Below are 21984 nucleotides of genomic sequence, written 5' to 3'. Positions count from 1 at the left end.
TACAACTGGAATGAACCTCTAAATATTATGCTAAGTAAAAGAAGCCAAACACAAAAGGTCACATCTTGTATTCATCTTTTTTATGACACATCCAGAACAGGCAAATCCATAGACGGAAAGCAGATTAGTGGTCACCAGTGGGGGGCGGGAGGGGGTGAAGAGTGGTTCCTTGAAGGAGATGGAGTTTTGCCTGAGATGATAAAAATGTTTTGAAACTAGAGAGAGGTGGTGGGAGCATAATATTAAGAATGCGCTAAATGCCAGTGAACTGCAAACTAGAAAACGGTTCACTGTATGCTGGTGAATTTCATTTCAATACTAAAAGGGGACCTGGAAGCAGATGCTCTTTCTTTCACATTCTTTCCATACTATTTTCTGCAGTTGAAGTCAATTTGAGGGAAGTTTTCCTTCCTTAATGGCTGCTGTGGCTGACACTTTTCAGCCCATCCCATAAAGAACACTGAAAAGTTACTTCATCCCATGCAGGATGCTTCAGAATCTATACATACCTTGGCTCTCTATAAGGAAAAGGAGTAGTTCCCCAATAGGACCTATTGTTTCTTTAATGTGTAGGGAAGATATATTTTTCTTTTTTCCCTATTAGTCAATTGAGTAGCAAAATGTTCTCTGGGTTTCTAATAACCTGGTCTTCAACTTAAGAGTAAGAGAGTAGGTACTTTGGCACTTTTACAAAGGTTCTTAGGATGCAATGCTTTGACAGAAAGAGCAATGCCAATTCTTGTCTCGTCTCATAGGCTATCCTTTGTCATCTATATAACATAGATTTAATTACTTAACTCTCACTTTTTAATATAATCACTTGAGCTGCACTAGGATTTTTCAGGCATGTCCCCATATACAGCAAAAGCAGGGCAAAGAGTATGAAGACTCAGAACCCAGGAAGAAAGAGTGAGTTTGATAAGAGCCAATTTGGAGAAGAGATTAGAACACTACACAGATGACATTAAATGTATGTTTTCACTCTGGGACACTTCAACAATGAAAGGCTACTTGTTATATATATTTAAGGATAGACTGCTTTGCTTTTAAAAATGGCTTGAGTCCTAAATCACCCCTTTCCAGCATAGCAGGGATGGAAAATTATGCTATAGACTCAGATTCTTGAATATAAAAAGTCCTGTTGAGTGCTGGTGGCAATAACTAAACTACAATTTTTTTTACTAATTCTCCTTGATCAAAGATTTATGTGGCAGACAAAACTGGAAAAGCTCCTCATAAAAGGGTAATTCCTAGTAACTTATTATCCCCCCACTATCATCTGTTAGCAACTTTAGCCTCACCATCAAATTGAAAAGAGGTGATTCACACCTCTATCTCTTCCCTGACCACATGGAAATCCAGTAACTTTTGTCTGTGTGTCTGAGGGACAACATGGATTGTTCTCTGCCATGAGTGGAGAAGGGAAGATTGCTAGATAAAACTGCTGTGAGAATAACTGGCATAATGCTAATTTTAATTTATATTTTAAACATTGCATCCTTAATTTGATTTGGAAAATTTAAATGAATATAAGGTAGGACTGGAATTTTAGGACTTTTCAGAATTTTTTAAGGATAGTCATTTAAGACCAAAATAAAATATATACGTGAATGATGCAAATGTTTCCGTTACTTACCTCAAACTCTCGACGTTTCTCATAAATTGGAATGATCAACTTGGAAATTTCAGAAATTACTTCATAACGCTCTGCTTTCCATAAGCCATCCACACATTGTTCTAGCAATTCCAGCAAAACTTCCTGCATTGAGAAAAAATGCAATCAAGAATTAGAGATACTTGAGCTCTGTGCAAATATAGTTTGAATTATTTCAAATGAATGAAAAACAGAACATACTAAATTTAAGGAAATGCACAGGAGTACAGTTGTGTAAATATATATTCTAAATGACATGCTTGAAACACTTGAAATTGAAACCACATTCTTAAAAGTATGAAATTAATATTGACAATAGAAAACTACTCTTTACTTTGTTTAGCACATAATAAAGATGTTAACCAAACTTACATAAGGTAACATGTTCAGAAGTACTTTTAAAAGGGGATATGGTTTTCCAAACTGAGGATATTTAAATGTCTAACAGGGTAAATTCCACTAAGCCTATAAATGTCCATGATTTTTGCTTTCTACTAAAATTATATTTATACGCAGTTAATAGAGTCTTAAGGTAATTTCACAATTTTCAAGCTGCTGCATCAGTTACATCGGGGTTTATTAAAATGATGTGATTTTGGTCAACAATGCTTCCTTCCTAACTGTTGGTTTGAAAACCAGTGAGAATGATAGTATAATACCTCACGATAGAGATCTCTGACTTTGCCATAATAACAGCTACTATAAAACAACCATCATAGCATGTTCTCAGCAATGAAAAGATGATGCCGATTATTCATGCTATCCATATGTCTTAACAGTTTGTTTGTATCTTAAAGAGATGAATTTCAGTCCTATAAAACTGACTGCTACAACGGCTCTTAATGTATGTCCTCTAGTCCATTCTGAATTTATCTTGTTTCTAAAAAAGCTCTTTTCCTTGTGTTTCCCACCTAGCCAGTGGGTCATATCCTACAGACTAGAAAATTAAAAGCAATTTTGACTTTACTCTTTATTATAGGTTGAACTGTGTCTCTCACAAAGATAAGCTGAAGCCCTAACTCCCAGTGCCTCAGAATGTAACCTTATTTGGAAATAGGGTCACTGGAGATAATGAGTGAAGGTGACATCACACCGGAGTGACTTACTTGCTGGAGGGATTTACTGGGTGAGGCTTACTCCAAAAGGACGGAGACGAACAGGGAGAACATCATGTGACTACAGAGGCAGAGACGGGAGTAACGAAGCTACGAGCCAAGGAACGACAAGACCAACAGCCACCAGCAGAGCTAGGAGGAGGCAAGGAAGGCTGCTACCCAGAGTCTCAAAGGAAACATGACCATGCTGACACCTTGATGTCAGACCTCTGGACTCTAGAACTGTGAGACAATAAAGTTCTATTGTCTGAAATCACCCAGTTTGTGTACGTTGTTATGGCAACTCTAGGAAACTAATATGCTCTCAATCTTGACTCATCTTCTAATCAGTTCATCGCCAAGTTCTGCCACCCTTACTTCCTAAATATTTCTCAAATCTGACCCTTCCTCTCCATTTCTACTCTCATTGCTAAGATTCAGGACATCATTATTGTTATCTAACAGATCCTCCTGCCTCCAGCCTTGGCACTTTCAAATCTATCCTCCACAAATCTGCCAGAGGGTTTCGATTAAAATACAAACCAGACTACATCCCTCTTCCCTTGTAATCTCATGGCTCCCCATCATTTGCAGAACTAAGGACAAATTCCTTCATTTGGCACACAAGGTTTGCAGCGATCTGGCTGATATTTTATAAAATCATGGCTCCTCAAGCAAGCCTTGTACCTAATGCTCCAGCAGTGATCAACTACTATTAGTTTCTCTGAAGCACCACAGTGTTGTCTTAACTTTGTGCCTTTGTCCATTCTGTACCCTCGTGTCCTTTAATCCCTTTCACTTAGTTAACCGTGTAAGAAAAGTTAGATTTCACCTCTTCCAGGATCCTTCTCCTGATTAACACAGAGTAGCGACACAAGAAGCCAATTTTTCTTACTATGATACCACACTGGGTGGATATTTATCACTATACTTGCCCGTTATATATGTATCTAACTTTACAAGTAGGCTGTGACTCTTTAAGTGTAGGGAAAATATATTTATTATACTGCTTTTTTCAGTCACTAGCAGGGTGGTAGTAAATAGATGTTCATTAAATGTTGCTACTTGAATAATCTATATATTAACATTTAATAGTTAAATTTTCTAATAACAGTTGAAAGGAGGAACTTAGGGGAAATCACAAAAAAATCTATTAAAAACTAATAATGTTTGTCCCAGGAATGTAAAGTTGGTTTACAATTAGGAAAAAATCCAATGTAAACAGAAAGAGCCATGAAAACAGAATAAAAGAGAAAAAACGTGATGTCTAGCAATAGTTGCAGAAAAAGACTTTGAAAAAATTCAATATCCCTTCGCAATGTTAAAAAAGAATCCACCCAGAACAGGGAATCGAAGAGATTGTTCTCAATCTGATAAAGAGCATTTATTAAAAACCTGCAGGCTGAACACTCTTCTCCTCAATTTGGGAACAAGTCAAACTGTCTGCTCTTATCATTTCTATTCAACATTATGCTGAAGGTGCTAGCCAGTGTAATAAGGCAGGAGAGAAAGAAAGAGAGAAGGGAAAGAGATCAGGAAATGTGAAACTATCTTTCTGTGCAGATGACATGATGGTGTATGTAGAAACTCCTAAGGAATATACAAACTACTAAAACAAGCAAGAGGATTTAGCAAGGTTGCAGATCATAAGAGCAACATATAGAATCACTGTATTTATGTATAGTAGCAACAACAAATTGAAAAACAAGATTAAAAAAACAAACAATACTATTTCCAGTAGCGTCAGAACATCCATTATCTAACAAAATATCCAGGAAAGGACTTGTACTCTGAAAAAGCACAAAATATTGCTGGGTGAAATTAAAAACCTAAACAAGACTTGATTGAAAGACTCAGTATTGTTCAAGCTATCCATTCTCCACGCACTGATATATAAATGTAACAAAATCTCGACAAAGCTTCCAGCAGGCTATTTTGAGGAAAGAGAAAAGATGATCTGAAATTCTATATGGAAATCAAAGGATACAGAATAGCCAAAGTGACTTTGAAAAAGATCAAAGTTGAAGGACTAACACTATATTATTCCATAACTTACAAACTTGCAGCATTCAAGACAGTGTGATATTGGTATCAACATGGTCAAATAGATCAGTGGCACAAAACAGAGTCGAGAAATAGATCACAAACATATAAAGAACTGAAATTTAGCTAAGGTGCCAAAGCAATTCAGCAGGGGTGCAAGAAGTTTTATTTCTCCCTGAATGGTGTGGACTATGTAAATACCTGTCTACAAAAAATGAATCTTGACTTCTATCTCATTATATGCTCAAAAATGAATTCTAAAGAGACTGTAGACTCAAACATAAAACTCAGGAACAAAGTTCATAGCAGAACATATCAGGCAATATCTTCACAGTCTCGAGGTAAGGAAGGATTTCTCAGACCAAACATACACACACACACAGACACACAGACACACACAGACACACACAAATAAACCATTAAAAAAGAGTAAATTGGACTTTATCAAAACCAAAAGTTTCCGCTCAAGAAAAGACTTAGAGAAGAAAATACATAAACGAATCAAACACTGGTAAATAATCTGCAGCACATATATCTGATGATGGACTTATATCCAGAATATAGACATAACTCCCATAAATCAACAACAAAAAGAATAATGCACTTTCTAAAATGGGCAAAAGAATTGAACAAACATTCCACAAAAGATAAATGAAAGACAAAGACTGCATGAAAAATGCTCAACACCATTAGGCATCAGAGAAATACAAATGAAAAACACAGTGAGATACCATTTCATGTCTAATAGGATGGCAAAAATATGAAAAGATTAGCAACAGCTAATGTTGGTGAGGAAGTGAAGCAGCTGGAACTCTCATCCATTGTTGGTGGGATATAAAATGGTCCAACCACTTTTAAAAACGCTTGACAATTTCATATAACGTTACATATAAAACTTCCCAAGATGTATGGATGTATCTCCAAAAATTTCTGCCAACCAAAAGAGGCAGATACAAAGGTAGATACGGAATGATTTCATTTTTATGACACCAAATACTGTTAAAACTAATCTACATCAGATATTGGGGCTGGGCAAACTGACTGGAAATGGGCGCAATGGAACTTTCTGGGGTAATGCACATGTTCTACTTTTTTGTTTCTCATAGTAATGTGTTACCATGGTGTTCTACAGGTGTAGACAACTGTCAAAATTCATCAAGTTGTCCACCTAATATGTGTGCATTTTATTGTATGCTAAATTTTCTTTAAAACTATTTCAAATCAAAAGTCAGAAATGCAGTGTTAAAAACAAATTAAATTATTAATGGGTTAATTCACCTACATAAAGAAGCCACTAAATGAACACTAGTTTGTATCTTTCATTTCGATAAAACCTGTAAATCAGTGGCAGTTATTTTCCATTGGCTAGGGCATGAGGAAGAAGCCCTATTATATAAACTGAAACATAAAATGGCACTATGGAGAATATGATTCTATCTGTATACCTTAAATGAAAAGCACATATAAATTATTACTGTAGAACACAAAAGAGTTGTAACAAATGTGTTTACATAGGAAACTGATTATAGTTCTTGACTAATAAGAAATATTACTACTTTCCCTTGGAGTACAAAAAAGGGTCAGGCTTAAGGCCACTTCTATGACTAAGCTGAAGCTGCTGTTTGGAAAAAAGGACGTAACTGCAGTTGTGCTAATCCACTTATCTCCCAGGAACTCCCTGGAATCTACCTGCTGTGAGCCCACACAAACTGGAGATCTTACATGAAAATCATCTAACTAAAACCCAAAAAATGAATTAATTTACCCCAGGCTTCACAGTCAAGCAACGAACTGGGATTAAAATTCAAGTATCTGATTCTCTGTTATGATTAATTAATCCAGCAAACACGTTTTAAATATCAACTCTTCTAAGTTCTGGGAGTAAAAGCCAAGTTTACTATCCAGTTGGTCAGTGATAAAGCCTGACATTTATGTAGCACCAATGACTTACAAAGAACCTTCATGTTTATTGTGAAGTGACCAGGGTAGTATTATTATCTTTATTAATTTTCACTTAAGAATATTTATTGATTTCATACTATGTGCTAATCATCTGGGGCTTCCCTGGTGGTGCAGATGCTGAAGAATCTGCCTGCAATGCAGGAGACCCAGATTTCATCCCTGGGTCGGGAAGAGGCCCTGGAGAAGGAAATGGCAACCCACTCCAGCATTTTTGATGCTAGACGGGCTCCTACTGTTATGAAGCTTTTTTTTTTAATTGGAGGATAATTGCTTTACAATGTAGTGTAACATTGTAGTGTAGTGCCACACAACATGAGTCAGTCATTAAGAGTGTGTGTGTGTGTGTGTGTGTGTGTGTGTGTGTGTCTGTACCCTCTCTCTTGAGCCTCCCTCCCACCACCAGATCCTAGCCCTCTAGGTCATCACGGAGCACCGGGTTCAGCTCCCTGTGTATACAGCAGCTTCCCACTAGCTACCTATTTTACATATGGTCATGTACACGTTTTAATGCTACTCTCTCAATTCACCCCACCCTCTCTTTCCCCCGACTGTGTCCACAAGTCCGCTCTCTACATCTGTGCCTCTAGTTATACTGCTGAGGAGAGAAACTCACAGAGAAGTAGTAGGCAAAAAAAAGAAAAAAAAAGAGGTAGGAGGCAAAGCTTCTAGGCATAGATCATTTTAGCTAAATGAACCAGAGCTAGCTTGAAATTGCTTATATTTAAAAAATACAGTTCACAAAGTGTGTCTCTATCACTTTGAACTGCTGCTTTTTATGTTTCTTAATACAACCCTAAAAAAAATTCATTTCTATGGGCCTGCAAGCACTTCAGTCTCCTTCCTTTTGTTGTTTCTTTTTTTTATTTTGTTAATTTATTTTAATTAGAGGCTAATTACTTTACAATATTGTATTGGTTTGGTCATACATCAACATGAATCTGCCACGGGTGTACACGTGCTCCCCATCCTGAACCCCCCTCCCACCTCCCTCCCCATACCATCCCTCTGGGTCATCCCAGTGCACCAGCCCCAAGCATCCTGTATGCTGCATCAAACCTGGACTGGCGATTCGTTTCTTATAAGATTTATACATGTTTCAATGCCATTCTCCCAAATCATCCCCCCCTCCCTCTCCCACAGAGTCCAAAACACTGTTCTATATATCTGTGTTTCTTTTGCTGTCTCACATACAGGGTTATCATTACCATCTTTCTAAATTCCATATATATGTATTAGTATACTGTATTGGTCTTTTTCTTTCTGCCTTACTTCACTCTGTATAATTTTTTTGGTCTTCACATTCCTTAAATGTGAACGTCACTGTGACTCAGTCCTTGGTTCTCTGGTCTTCACTTGCTATATTATCTCCCATTATCAGTGTGCTTTGCTTCTCAAACAGCTATGACTTCCAGATGTAGCTCCGCAACCCTGATCTCTCTCTTTAGATTCAGTTCTTAATGTCTAATGACCTGATGTTATTTCCATTTCAATAAATTTCTACTAATACTTCAAATTCAATAGTCATCAAAAAATGGAATTCATCACCTTCCCTATAAAATCATCCATCCATCATTTTTCTATAAATATCCAAATCTGAAATCTCACTGCTACTTTTGATTCTTCTCCTACACAGCCAGCAAGTCTCCTCTTTTCCTCAGTGGTCCCTGAACCTGTCACAAGCTGGGTTTAGGCCTGGCTGCTTCACAACTGGACACTCAGGGCAGCCCACATTCCAGCCTCTGCCCCCAGCCGCCATCCATCGACCTCCAATACATTTCCCACATTACCCCCAATTTAACCTTTCCTCCTGCTTCATCTCATCTTGTTGTTATTCTGCTCAAAAACCTTTGACAGCAATTCAACATTCTAATCAATAAAGTCCAGACATTCAAAGTTTCTCAAATTCAGACCTCCACTACTACTCTTCCCTATGCGAACCCAATGGCTAAGCCAAAATGATCCATTCACTGTGCCCCCTAAAATACGCCTTACACTTTCCCACCTCTTAACTTTTATCCCAGCTATTCTCTGCTGCTGCTGAAATGACTTCAGGGTATCCTCGTTCTTTAAACCTCTCTCTAGTCCTAACTCTCCTCAGCCCAAAGGCACCTCTCACCTTTGACTCTGCATATTGTCTGTATTATCCAAATGGCACTGTCTTGCTTTTCTCCATTTTGTGTAGGTGGGTTGTCTCTTTAGGTAGACTCTGGAGGTCAGTGATCAGCTGTATCTAATTATTTTATACCTCCTCTATCACCAAGGCCAAAGCCTTATTGAGTGAGTAACAACAGCAGCTGTTTACTATCCATATGAAGCTCAGAGCAGAAATTTTCCATCTTTTAGACACCTGGAAGCCTCCTCTCTTCAGCTGTTACATTGTTAACTCTATTTTTTATGGAGATGTATTCTAAGTATGGTACCTGTGACCTGGTTACTGGGAAGGTGATTGGATGATGATACATGGTACATTTCTAAAACCAGACAGTAAGAACTGTTGCCGAGATAGGGCTCCACATTCCAAAAAGGGACATCTGATCCCTGGGTAGTTTTAGTCCTTATAGTTCATCAACCCTTAGTTACCTTTCAAATTAAGTTAGCTGTAATAATTTCTTAACGTAAATATATTTGAAGAAGTTACATTTATCTAACTGACAATGCAGGCCCTGGAGTCTTACTTCACTATAATGGACATCCATCATTCCAGCATCCTCCTTCATTGCTCCTTCTTCATCTATGTTGGGAGTAATTTTCTTGAAGGCTGAACATCCATTAGGGAATAATTCTGTGTAAATAAAAAGCAGTGAAGTAGATTTACTTTTAAAAAGTGTTCTGTAAATGAAAGACAGACTTACATGGATTACCTATCCTTAAAAATAAACACATACTTTTGGTAAGGAACAAAGTCATAAGTGCAATTTTCTGTTACAAAAAAAAAAAAAACAACTTTTTTTTTTACCAATTCTATCTATCTACTATATATCCTACCAGTCTTTTCCCCAAATGATGAGCTCAATGTACTTACAAATAAGTTTCATTCTCTGACTATCCCTCGTCTGCAATGCTTGGTATAGTAAAAGTTTCCTGGTATGATCTATTTATTGACTATGCCAAAGCCTTTGAATGTGTGGATCACAATAAACTGTGGAAAATTCTGAAAGAGATAGGAATACCAGACCACCTGACCTGCCTCTTGAGAAACCTGTATGCAGGTCAGGAAGCAACAGTTAGAACTGGACATGGAACAACAGACTGGTTCCAAATAGGAAGAGGAGTACATCGAGGCTGTATATTGTCACCCTGTTGATTTAACTTATATGCAGAGTACATCATGAGAAACGCTGGGCTAGAGGAAGCACAGCTGGAAGCAAGATTGCTGGGATGGCATCTGGTCCCATCACTTCATGGCAAATAGATGGGGAAACAGTGGCTGACTTTATTTTTGGGGGCTCCAAAATCACTGCAGATGGTGATTGCAGCCATGAAATTAAAACACGCTTACACTTTGGAAGGAAAGTTATGACCAACCTAGACAACATATTAAAAAGCAGAGACATTACTTTGTCAACAAAGGTCCATCAAGTCAATGCTATGGTTTTTCCAGTAGTCATGTATGGATGTGAGAGTTAGACTATAAGGAAAGCTGAGCGCAGAAGAATTGATGCTTTTAAACTGTGGTGTTAGAGAGACTCTTGAGAGTCCCCTGGACTGCAAGGAGATCCAACCAGTCCATCCTAAAGGAGATCAGTCCTGGGTGTTCATTGGAAGGACTGATGTTGAAGTTCAAACTCCAATACTCTGGCCACCTGATGCGAAGAGCTGACTCATTTGAAAAGACCCTGATGTTGTAAAAGATTGAAGGCAGGAGAAGGAGACAACAGAGGATGAGATGGTTAGATGGCATCACCGACTCAATGGACATGAGTTTGGGTAAACTCCAGGAGTTGGTGATGGACAGGGAGGCCTGGCGGGTTGTGGTTCATGGGGTCCCAAAGAGTCGGACACAACTGAGCGACTGAACTGAACTGAATATGGTCTAAAAATTATTAACACTTTGATCCTGTGTATGTTTATCGTCTGTCACCTAAACAAAGAGGGCATGTACTTTTCAGGTAAACACTGAATGAGCTTTTGTAAGCATCTCTAGTTCCTTGTTTTACTGGAGAATTGGAAAGTGGCCTAGGACTTGTAAAGAGAGGCAGGAAATAGATGCCAGGGATGGGGAATCCTTAGAGAAATAGGATGGGGCACTGGAAGAACCAGAGCTTTTGGAGTTAGACAGACCCAGTTCTATCATTAACTGTGTGATTTTAGACATGTTTATCTCTCTAGGACTATATCTGTAAAACAGATAACAACTACTTATAAGAATTCAGTGAAATGTAAAGTGTTTAGAGCAGTACCTAACATACAACAACTGTTTAATAAATTTGTTTTACCAAAGCTACCAATAAGTAAACTAGGTTTCTGAAGATAAAATTAAGTAATTGCTAGCAGTTGGTATAGTGACTGCAGTTGGAGCACTGGGAGGTTGAATAGTGAGCCCCAGCTGAAAACTATTGCTGTAGGATTGTGGACCAAATTGTTACCATCAAACAAGAGTCTGGGGATAGAAGGCCACATGGTTGCCACACAGATTTTGCACTTAGGAACACGTCCAAACACTCTTGCTGTGGTTGCATTTACTCCTATATAAGTGGGTTGTCACTTTAAAGAAAAATTCAGTCTCCTTATAACTGAATCTGCCAGTCGGTAGAAAATCACTGGTCGCAAAGGGGACAAACAGCTCTTGCAACCTACTGTTCTACAATCTAATAGTGATGCTTAGAAATGATGTTCTCACGACTAAATATTTGGTAAGCTTCCTGGTGTTAGAGGCTGGAGAAGGAAGAAGGAAGGTTTAAGAAAGCCAAACCTCATACTGAGATTTCTCAGCATTCTGATGGAAAAAGGGTCACGTATCATGGCTTCGTCTATGGGACACTCGTTGAGTAGTAGTGCATTGTGAGAACTTTTTGAAATTTAGGAGAAAACATCCCACTTGATTCATAAAGTGAAGGGTTAGTTAGGCAGTTAAGGAAGAGGGCCCCAAAACTTGAGAACAGGTAAAGAATGTAGTCTTTAACAAAGAAAACAGTTAACCGCCTGAAGGGCTCATGCAGCTGCATCCATGACTGGGGGAAAAATTCTGTCTACTCTGAGGATATTATTATTTTAAATGATTCCCACATCCAGGGTTTCTAGAAAAGGCCGGGATTCAGGAGAGGATAAAAAGGGGTCAAAGCATCTCAGGAAAGGGTGTTTCAGTGTGTATCTCAAGTAGAGGGAGGGTAAATTATGGTTCCTGTCAGAAACAAACAGGTTAAGAGCTACTTTGGGACTCTCTGGTCTCCATCATCTGGTGTAAAGACTACTCTTAAGGATTTTTTCAGCTTTAGAGTCCACTCTTCTTGCTAAATGCATTATCTTGATTCCTATGCCTGATGATGCATCTCCAACTGGAGAAGCACATATATACACACATACACACATATCCATATATATAAATATATATGTCCCTGTTTGTTTAAGTTATCAACACCCACCAAACTATCCAATGATAAGAGGACTCTTTTTTTGTGGGTCTTCAAAATGCTTTTTTTATGGGACTTCCCTGGTGGCTCAGATGGTAAAGCGTCTGTCTACCATGCAGGAGACCTGGGTTTGAGCCCTGGGTTGGGAAGATCCCCTGGAGAAGGAAATGGCAATCCACTCCAGTACTATTGCCTGGAAAATCCCATGGACAGAGGAGCCTGGTAGGCTACAGTCTATGGGGTCACAGAGAGTCAGACACGACTGAGCGACTTCACTTTCAAAAGGCTTGGGGAAAACTTTGATTCCCTTTAGTCTTGTTTCGTTTAGTCTTGTTTCAGATGAAACAAGTGACTAAATCTAGGCCAGTGTATATCTGTGTGAGGGCTCTTCTGCAGCCCTATGTAGCATTATGTCACATGGTCTTAAAGGGTCTGCTTTAAATCTTTCTGGTATGTGACCTGGATTCCTGATTCTGCCCTTCAGAGCTGTAGCTTCTGTATTCCTGATGTTATCCTAGGGCAAGCAAGATGCAAACTGTCCAACTAGACCACTACCTTGAGCACGAATGGTCCCGTGGACAAAGGGGAGGAGAGTTTGGAGGGTGGGAACGCTACCCTTGCTAAAATAAGACTGCTAGTTAGAAGAGGATTAGGAGATAAGCCTCAAGTGGAGGGCTAAAGGGGAAAGGCTGTAACTGGGAAGGAACTGAGGAAAGGAAAAGCTACGCAGAATGGAAGCTGTCAGATCCGGGTATAGAGACTTGGGAAAGGGACCAACATTACCCTATAAGGCATGACAAGAACAGACTCTATGGGAAAGGAAATTCCTTTTCCTGGGGTGATGGAGCTCTACAGGCCTGAAGCTTTGCTGAATCTCGGATGCTCTGTGGTGGTGGAAGAATGCACACTTGATTCTTGTCTACCCTGGGGGAAAACAGCTGTGCACTGTGTCAGGAAGAGAAGAGGAAGAGGTGCAGGAGTCTAGTCTCCAGAGAATGACACCTAGAATGTTGAGGTTTGCAGACAAAGTAGAAGTAAGGAAATTTAGATCTGTTTTTTGATTATGTATTTTGGGGACTGGGAGTAACTAACACCTCGTATCACCACTTAGAGGTAACTTAGAAAAGGGAAGAAAGTGAGATCCTTGAGATCTCTGGTACAAAGAGCAAGAGCTCTGGCTGAAAGAAGTTTGTGGGTGGGGGTGAGGCAGGGAGCACTGTACCTCTCTCTCCACTTTCCCTTTCCGTTCAGTGCCTGAAGCATGAAAAGCAGGATCTAGAAATGGCCCCTCTCTGGTCTTCTGTGGTCACTTCGGGATGCCAGGGTACCAAGTCTTTGCTCACTCAGGAGACCACCCAATGGGACAAACTAATTTATTTTCTTAAAAACTCTAAACAGGAGGGAGGAGCCAAGATGGCGGAGGAGTAGGACGGGGAGAACACTTTCTCCCCCACAAATTCATCAAAAGAGAATTTAAACATCAAGTAAATTCCACAAAACAACTTCTGAATGCCGGCAGAGGACATCAGGCACCCAGAAAAGCAACCCAACTCTTCGAAAGGAGGTAGGAAAAAAATATAAAAGACAAAAAAAGAGACAAAAGAGGGAGGGACGGAGTTCCATCCTGGGAAGGGAGACTTAAAAAGAGAGAAGTTTCCAAACACCAGGAAACCTTCTCACTGCCAAATCTGTGCCGAGCTTTGGAAGCACAGAGGGCAACATAACAGGGAGAAAAAAATAAATAAACAATTAAAAATCACAGATTGCGAGCCCTACGGTAACTCCCCCAGCGGAGAAGCAGCACAGACGCCTGCACATGCCATTAGCAAGCGGGGACTGGGCAGGGAAGCGCGGCGCAGGCTGCGTCGCTTAGAGTAAGAATCTGGCCCGAATGTCCTGAGCGCTATCTGAACGAAATAATTTGGGCTAGCAAACCAGACTGTGGGATATCTACCACGCGAAAAGCCAGCCCTAACCTAAGACACCGCCAGGCCCGCGCACGGAACAAAGGACTGAACAGAGATAAGCGGCTGCAGACCTTCTCCTTCCGGTGACAGGCAGCCAGAGCCGGAAGAGGGGCAATCGCAGCCCCAGAGAGACACTATCTATAAAACTGTAAGCAGGCTTCTTTGCTAACTAAAACTTCTTGGGGGTCTGGACGGTCAACATCTGCCTGAGAAGGTGCGCCGGTTTTACACCCAGATAACAGAGTGGCGGGGAGGCAATAAGTCGCAGCATTGGCGCTCGCCAAACACCTCATCACCTGAGCTGCTCGGACCTGGGAAGAGCACAAAATGCAGGCCCAACCGAGTCTGCGCCTCAGAGGACTACCCGAGTGCCTGAACCTGAGCGGCTTGGGCCTGGGAGGTCAGCCCAGGGCCGGCCTCTGATTGTTCCCAGCGGAACAACCTAGAGCCCAAGCAGTGTGGTCAGGGAGGCTACACACGCCGTGAGCGGGGGCAGACCCAGTGTGGCTGAGGCACTGCGAGCGCACGCCAATGTTATTTGTTTGCAGCATCCGTCCCTCCCTCCCCACAGCGCGACTGAACAAGTGAGCCTAAAAAAAAAAAAAAAAAGTGTCCTCCACCGTCCCCTTTGTGTCAGGGTGGAAACCAGACACTGAAGAGACCAGCAAACAGAAGAAGCTATAACAGAGGGAAACGCCTTGGAAGCTACAGGCCATAGATTAAAACCCTGTGGTTACTACGGACTACATAGGAAGGGGCCTATAGATCTTGAGAAATATAAGTCGGACCAAGGAACTAGCCAAAAATGAACTGAACCCACAATACTCACAACAAAACCAGAGAAAGACCTAGATATATTTTTACTATTTTTACGATCAATCTTTCTTTCTTTCTTTCTAATTTTTTTTAATTTTAAGTCCTCTATTGTCCTTCAATTTTCACTTTTATAACCTATTACTTTGCAAAAAAAAAAAGACCCTATTTTTTTTCTTCTTCAGCAAACTTCATATATATATTTTATAATTTTTTGACCATGTTCTGTTTTTTTTTCTTTTTCTTCTTTTCTTTAACATTGTATTTTTGAAATTCCAAACTCTACTCTAGATTTTTAATTTTTGCTTTTTGGTATTAGTTATCAATTTTGTTCCTGTAGTTTCTTTATAATTTTCGTGACCTTGTTTGTTTTTCTTTGTTCGTTTTTTCTCTTTCTTTTCCTTCTTCTTTTCATTAACATCGTATTTTTGAAATTCCAAACTCTACTCTAGATTTTTAATTTTTGCTTTTATGTACTTGTTACCAATTTTGTACCTTTAAGAACCCAATCTTCAAGACCCATTTTTAACTAGGGAGCGAGATTACTGGCTTGACTGCTCTCTCTCCCTTTGGACTCTCCGTTTTCTCCACCAGGTCGCCTGTATCTCCTCCCTAACCCCTCTCTACTCTACCCAACTCTGTGAATTTCTGTGTGTTCCAGACGGTGGAGAACACTTAGGGAACTGATTACTGGCTGGATCTGTCTCCCTCCTTTTCATTTCCCCCTTTTATCCTTCTGGCCACCTCTGTCTCCTTCCTCCTTCTTCTCTTCTCTGTATAACAACATGAACATCTCTGAGCGGTCCAGTTGTGGAGTGCACATAAGGAAGTGACTACTGGCTAGCCCACTCTCTCCACTATTGATTCCACCTCATCTCATTTGGGTCACCTCTAACTCCCTCCTCCCTCTTCTCTTCTCCATGTAACGCTGTGAACCTCTCTGAGTGACCCTCATAGTAGAGAAACTTTTCATCTTTAACGTAGATGTTTTATCAATGGTGCTGTATAGAAGGAGAAGTTTTGAAACTACTGTAAAAATAAGACCAATAACTGGAAGTAGGAGGCTTAAGTCCAAACCCTGACTCCAGGGAACTCCTGACTCCAAGGAACATTAATTGACAGGAGCTCATCAAACGCCTCCATACCAACACTGAAACCAAGCACCACACAAGGGCCAACAAGTCCCAGGGCAAGACATATCAAGCAAATTCTCCAGCAACAAAGGAACACAGCCCTGAGCTTCAAGATACAGGCTGCCCAAAGTCACCCCAAAACCACAGACATCTCATAACTCATTACTGGACATTTCATTACACTCCAGAGAGAAGAAATACAGCTCCATCCACCAGAACATCGACACAAGCTTCCCTAACCAGGAAACCTTGACAAGACACCTGTACAAACCCACACACAGCAAGGAAATGCCACAATAAAGAGAACTCCACAAACTGCCAGAATACAGAAAGGACACCCCAAACTCAGCAATTTAAACAAGATGAAGAGACAGAGGAATAGCCAGCAGATAAAGGAACAGGATAAATGCCCACCAAACCAAACAAAAGAGGAAGAGATAGGCAATCTACCTGAAAAAGAATTCCGAATAATGATAGTGAAATTGATCCAAAATCTTGAAATTAAAATGGAATCACAGATAAATAGCCTGGAGGCAAGGATTGAGAAGATGCAAGAAAGGTTTAACAAGGACTTAGAAGAAATAAAAGTCAATATATAATGAATAATGCAATAAGTGAAATTAAAAACACTCTGGAGGCAACAAATAGTAGAATAACAGAGGCAGAAGATAGGATTAGTGAATTAGAAGATACAATAGTAGAAATAAATGAATCAGAGAGGATAAAAGAAAAACGAATTAAACGAAATGAGGACAATCTCAGAGACCTCCAGGACAATATTAAACGCTACAACATTCGAATCATAGGGGTCCCAGAAGAAGAAGACAAAAAGAAAGACCATGAGAAAATACTTGAGGAGATAATAGTTGAAAACTTCCCTAAAATGGGGAAGGAAATAATCACCCAAGTCCAAGAAACCCAGAGAGTCCCAAACAGGATAAACCCAAGGTGAAACACCCCAAGACACATATTAATCAAATTAACAAAGATCAAACACAAAAAACAAATGTTAAAAGCAGCAAGGGAAAAACAACAAATAACACACAAGGGAATACCCATAAGGATAACAGCTGATCTTTCAATAGAAACTCTTCAAGCCAGGAGGGAATGGCAAGATATACTTAAAATGATGAAAGAAAATAACCTACAGCCCAGATTATTGTACCCAGCAAGGATCTCATTCAAGTATGAAGGAGAAATCAAAAGCTTTTCAGACAAGCAAAAGCTGAGAGAATTCTGCACCACCAAACCAACTCTCCAACAAATACTAAAGGATATTCTCTAGACAAGAAACACAAAAACGGTGTATAAATTCAAACCCAAAACAATAAAGTAAATGGCAACAGGATCATACTTATCAGTAATTACCTTAAACGTAAATGGGTTGAATGCCCCAACCAAAAGACAAAGACTGGCTGAATGGATACAAAAACAAGACCCCTAGATATGTTGTCTACAAGAGACCCACCTCAAAACAGGGGACACATACAGACTGAAAGTGAAGGGCTGGAAAAAGATTTTCCATGCAAATAGGGACCAAAAGAAAGCAGGAGTAGCAATACTCATATCAGATAAAATAGACTTTAAAACAAAGGCTGTGAAAAGAGACAAAGAAGGTCACTACATAATGATCAAAGGATCAATCCAAGAAGAAGATATAGCAATTATAAATATATATGCACCAAACACGGGAGCACCGCAGTACGTAAGACAAATGCTAACAAGTATGAAAGGAGAAATTAACAATAACACAATAATAGTGGGAGACTTTAATACCCCACTCACACCTATGGATAGATCAACTAAACGGAAAATTAACAAGGAAACACAAACTTTAAATGATACAATAGACCAGTTAGACCTAATTGATATCTATAGGACATTTCATCCCAAAACGATGAAGTTCACCTTTTTCTCAAGCGCACATGGAACCTTCTCCAGGATAGATCACATCCTGGGCCATAAAGCTAGCCTTGGTAAATTCAAAAAAATAGAAATCATTCCAAGCATCTTTTCTGACCACAATGCAGTAAGATTAGATATCTCAATTACAGGAGAAAAACTATTAAAAATTCCAACATATGGAGGCTGAACAACACGCTGTTGAATAACCAACAAATCACAGAAGAAATCAAAAAAGAAATCAAAATTTGCATAGAAACGAATGAAAACAAAAACACAACAACCCAAAACCTGTGGGACACGGTAAAAGCAGTCCTAAGGGGAAAGTTCATAGCAATACAGGCACACCTCAAGAAACAAGAAAAAAGTCAAATAAATAACCTAACTCTACACCTAAAGCAACTAGAAAAGGAAGAAATGAAGAACCCCAGAGTTAGTAGAAGGAAAGAAATCTTAAAACTTAGAGCAGAAATAAATACTAAAGAAACAAAAGAGATCATAGCAAAAATCAACAAAACCAAAAGCTGGTTTTTTGAAAGGATAAATAAAATTGACAAACCATTAGCCAGACTCATCAAGAAACAAAGGGAAAAAAATCAAATCAATAAAATTAGAAATGAAAATGGAGAGATCACAAAAGACAACACAGAAATACAAAGGATCATAAGAGAATACTATCAACAATTATATGCCAATAAAATGGACAATGTGGAAGAAATGGACAAATTCTTAGAAAAGTACAACTTTCCAAAACTCGACCAGGAAGAAATAGAAAATCTTAACAGACCCATCACAAGCACGGAAATTGAAACTGTAATCAAAAATCTTCCAGCAAACAAAAGCCCAGGTCCAGACGGCTTCACAGCTGAATTCTACCAAAAATTTAGAGAAGAGCTAACAACTGTCCTGCTCAAACTCTTCCAGAAAATTGCAGAGGATGGTAAACTTCCAAACTCATTCTATGAGGCCACCATCACCCTAATACCAAAACCTGACAAAGATCCCACAAAAAAAGAAAACTACAGGCCAATATCACTGATGAACATAGATGCAAAAATCCTTAACAAAATTCTAGCAATCAGAATCCAACAACACATTAAAAAGATCATACACCATGACCAAGTGCGCTTTATCCCAGGGATGCAAGGACTCTTCAATATCCACAAATCAACCAATGTAACACACCACATTAACAAATTGAAAAATAAAAACCATATGATTATCTCAATAGATGCAGAGAAAGCCTTTGACAAAATTCAACATCCATTTATGATAAAAACTCCCCAGAAAGCAGGAATAGAAGGAACATACCTCAACATAATAAAAGCTATATATGACAACCCACAGCAAACATTATCCTCAATGGTGAAAAATTGAAAGCATTTCCTCTAAGTCAGGAACAAGACAAGGGTGCCCCTTTCACCATTACAATTCAACATAGTTTTGGAAGTTTTGGCCACAGCAATCAGAGCAGAAAAAGAAATAAAAGGAATCCAAATTGGAAAAGAAGAAGTAAAGCTCTCACTGTTTGCAGATGACATGATCCTCTACATAGAAAACCCTAAAGACTCCACCAGAAAATTACTAGAACTAATCAATGACTATAGTAAAGTTGCAGGATATAAAATCAACACCCAGAAATCCCTTGCATTCCTATACACTAATAATGAGAAAACAGAAAGAGAAATTAAGGAAACAATTCCATTCACCATTGCAACGGAAAGAATAAAATACTTAGGAATATATCTACCTAAAGAAACTAAAGATCTATATATAGAAAACTATAAAACACTGGTGAAAGAAATCAAAGAGGACACTAACAGATGGAGAAATATACCATGTTCATGGATTGGAAGAATCAATATAGTGAAAATGAGTATACTACCCAAAGCAATCTATAGATTCAATGCAATCCCTATCAAGCTACCAACAGCATTCTTCACAGAGCTAGAACAAATAATTTCACAATTTGTATGGAAATACAAAAAACCTTGAATAGCCAAAGCGATCTTGAGAAAGAAGAATGGAACTGGAGGAATCAACCTACCTGACTTCAGGCTCGAATAGCCAAAGCGATCTTGAGAAAGAAGAATGGAACTGGAGGAATCAACCTACCTGACTTCAGGCTCTACTACAAAGCCAGAGTTATCAAGACAGTATGGTACTGGCACAAAGACAGAAATATAGATCAATGGAACAAAATAGAAAGCCCAGAGATAAATCCACGCACATATGGACACCTTATCTTTGACAGAGGCAAGAATATACAATGGATGAAAGACAATCTCTTTAACAAGTGGTGCTGGGAACTCTGGTCAACCACTTGTAAAAGAATGAAACTAGAACACTTTCTAACACCATACACAAAAATAAACTCAAAATGGATTAAAGATCTAAACGTAAGACCAGAAACTATAAAACTCCTAGAGGAGAACATAGGCAAAACCCTCTCCCACATACATCACAGCAGGATCCTCTATGACCCACCTCCCAGAATATTGGAAATAAAAGCAAAAATAAACAAATGGGACCTAATTAACCTTAAAAGCTTCTGCACATCAAAGGAAACTATTAGCAAGGTGAAAAGACAGCCTTCAGAATGGGAGAAGATAATAGCAAATGAAGCAACTGACAAACAACTAATCTCGAGAATATACAAGCAACTCCTACAGCTCAACTCCAGAAAAATAAATGACCCAATCAAAAAATGGGCCAAAGAACTAAATAGACATTTCTCCAAAGAAGACATACAGATGGCTAACAAACACATGAAAACATGCTCAACATCACTCATTATCAGAGAAATGCAAATCAAAACCACTATGAGGTACCATTTCACACCAGTCAGAATGGCTGCCATCCAAAAGTCTACAAGTAATAAATGCTGGAGAGGGTGTGGAGAAAAGGGAACCCTCTTACACTGTTGGTGGGAATGCAAACTAGTACAGCCACTATGGAGAACAGTGTGGAGATTCCTTAAAAAACTGGAAATAGAACTGCCTTATGATCCAGCAATCCCACTGCTGGGCATACACACTGAGGGAACCAGAAGGGAAAGAGACACGTGTACCCCAATGTTCATCGCAGCACTGTTTATAATAGCCAGGACATGGAAGCAACCTAGATGTCCATCAGCAGATGAATGGATAAGAAAGCAATGGTACATATACACAATGGAGTATTACTCAGCCATTAAAAAGAATATATTTGAATCAGTTCTAATGAGGTGGATGAAACTGGAGCCTATTATACAGAGTGAAGTAAGCCAGAAAGAAAAACACCAATACAGTATACTAACGCATATATATGGAATTTAGAAAGATGGTAACAGTAACCCTGTGTATGAGACAGCAAAAGAGACACTGATGTATAGAACAGTCTTATGGACTCTGTGGGAGAGGGAGAGGGTGGGAAGATTTGGGAGAATGGCATTGAAACATGTAAAATATCATGTATGAAATGAGTTGCCAGTCCAGGTTCGATGCACGATACTGCATGCTTGGGGCTGGTGCACTGGAACGACCCAGAGGGATGGAATGGGGAGGGAGGAGGGAGGAGGGTTCAGGATGGGGAACACATGTATACCTGTGGCGGATTCATTTTGATATTTGGCAAAACTAATACAATTATGTAAAGTTTAAAAATAAAATAAAATTTAAAAATATTAAAAAAAAACAAAAACTCTAAACAGGAGAACATCTGTCTCCAATGCATCAGCTGTAGCATTTCATTGCATCTTGATGAAAAAGAAAGCTTTATGATGACTTCAAGAGAAATTGCATACAACGTTGAGAAAACTGAAAAATTTTGGCAATTGATATGTCAGAGATTTTGTCTTAATCATAA

The 21984-nt window shown here is 39.1% G+C and overlaps 1 protein-coding gene across 6 annotated transcripts in view; it reads right to left on the bottom strand.

Annotated features, from left to right (window-relative positions):
* Window positions 1–21984, bottom strand: part of LOC129640271 (dedicator of cytokinesis protein 11) — a 223093-nt gene that overhangs the window by 17417 nt on the left and 183692 nt on the right. For all 6 annotated transcript variants that reach the window (XM_055565486.1, XM_055565485.1, XM_055565481.1 and 3 more), the window contains 2 exons: window positions 9429–9535; window positions 1637–1759 (listed from right to left, as the gene is read on the bottom strand). In XM_055565486.1, the coding sequence (XP_055421461.1) occupies window positions 1637–1759; window positions 9429–9535 (230 nt within the window). The remainder of the gene's footprint in view (window positions 1–1636; window positions 1760–9428; window positions 9536–21984) is intronic.

Source organism: Bubalus kerabau, chromosome X (genome assembly GCF_029407905.1).
Source record: "Bubalus kerabau isolate K-KA32 ecotype Philippines breed swamp buffalo chromosome X, PCC_UOA_SB_1v2, whole genome shotgun sequence".
NCBI lineage: Eukaryota > Metazoa > Chordata > Mammalia > Artiodactyla > Bovidae > Bubalus > Bubalus kerabau.
The sequence above is the reverse complement of the archived record's forward strand: the minus strand, read 5'-3'. Positions and strand labels throughout refer to the sequence as shown.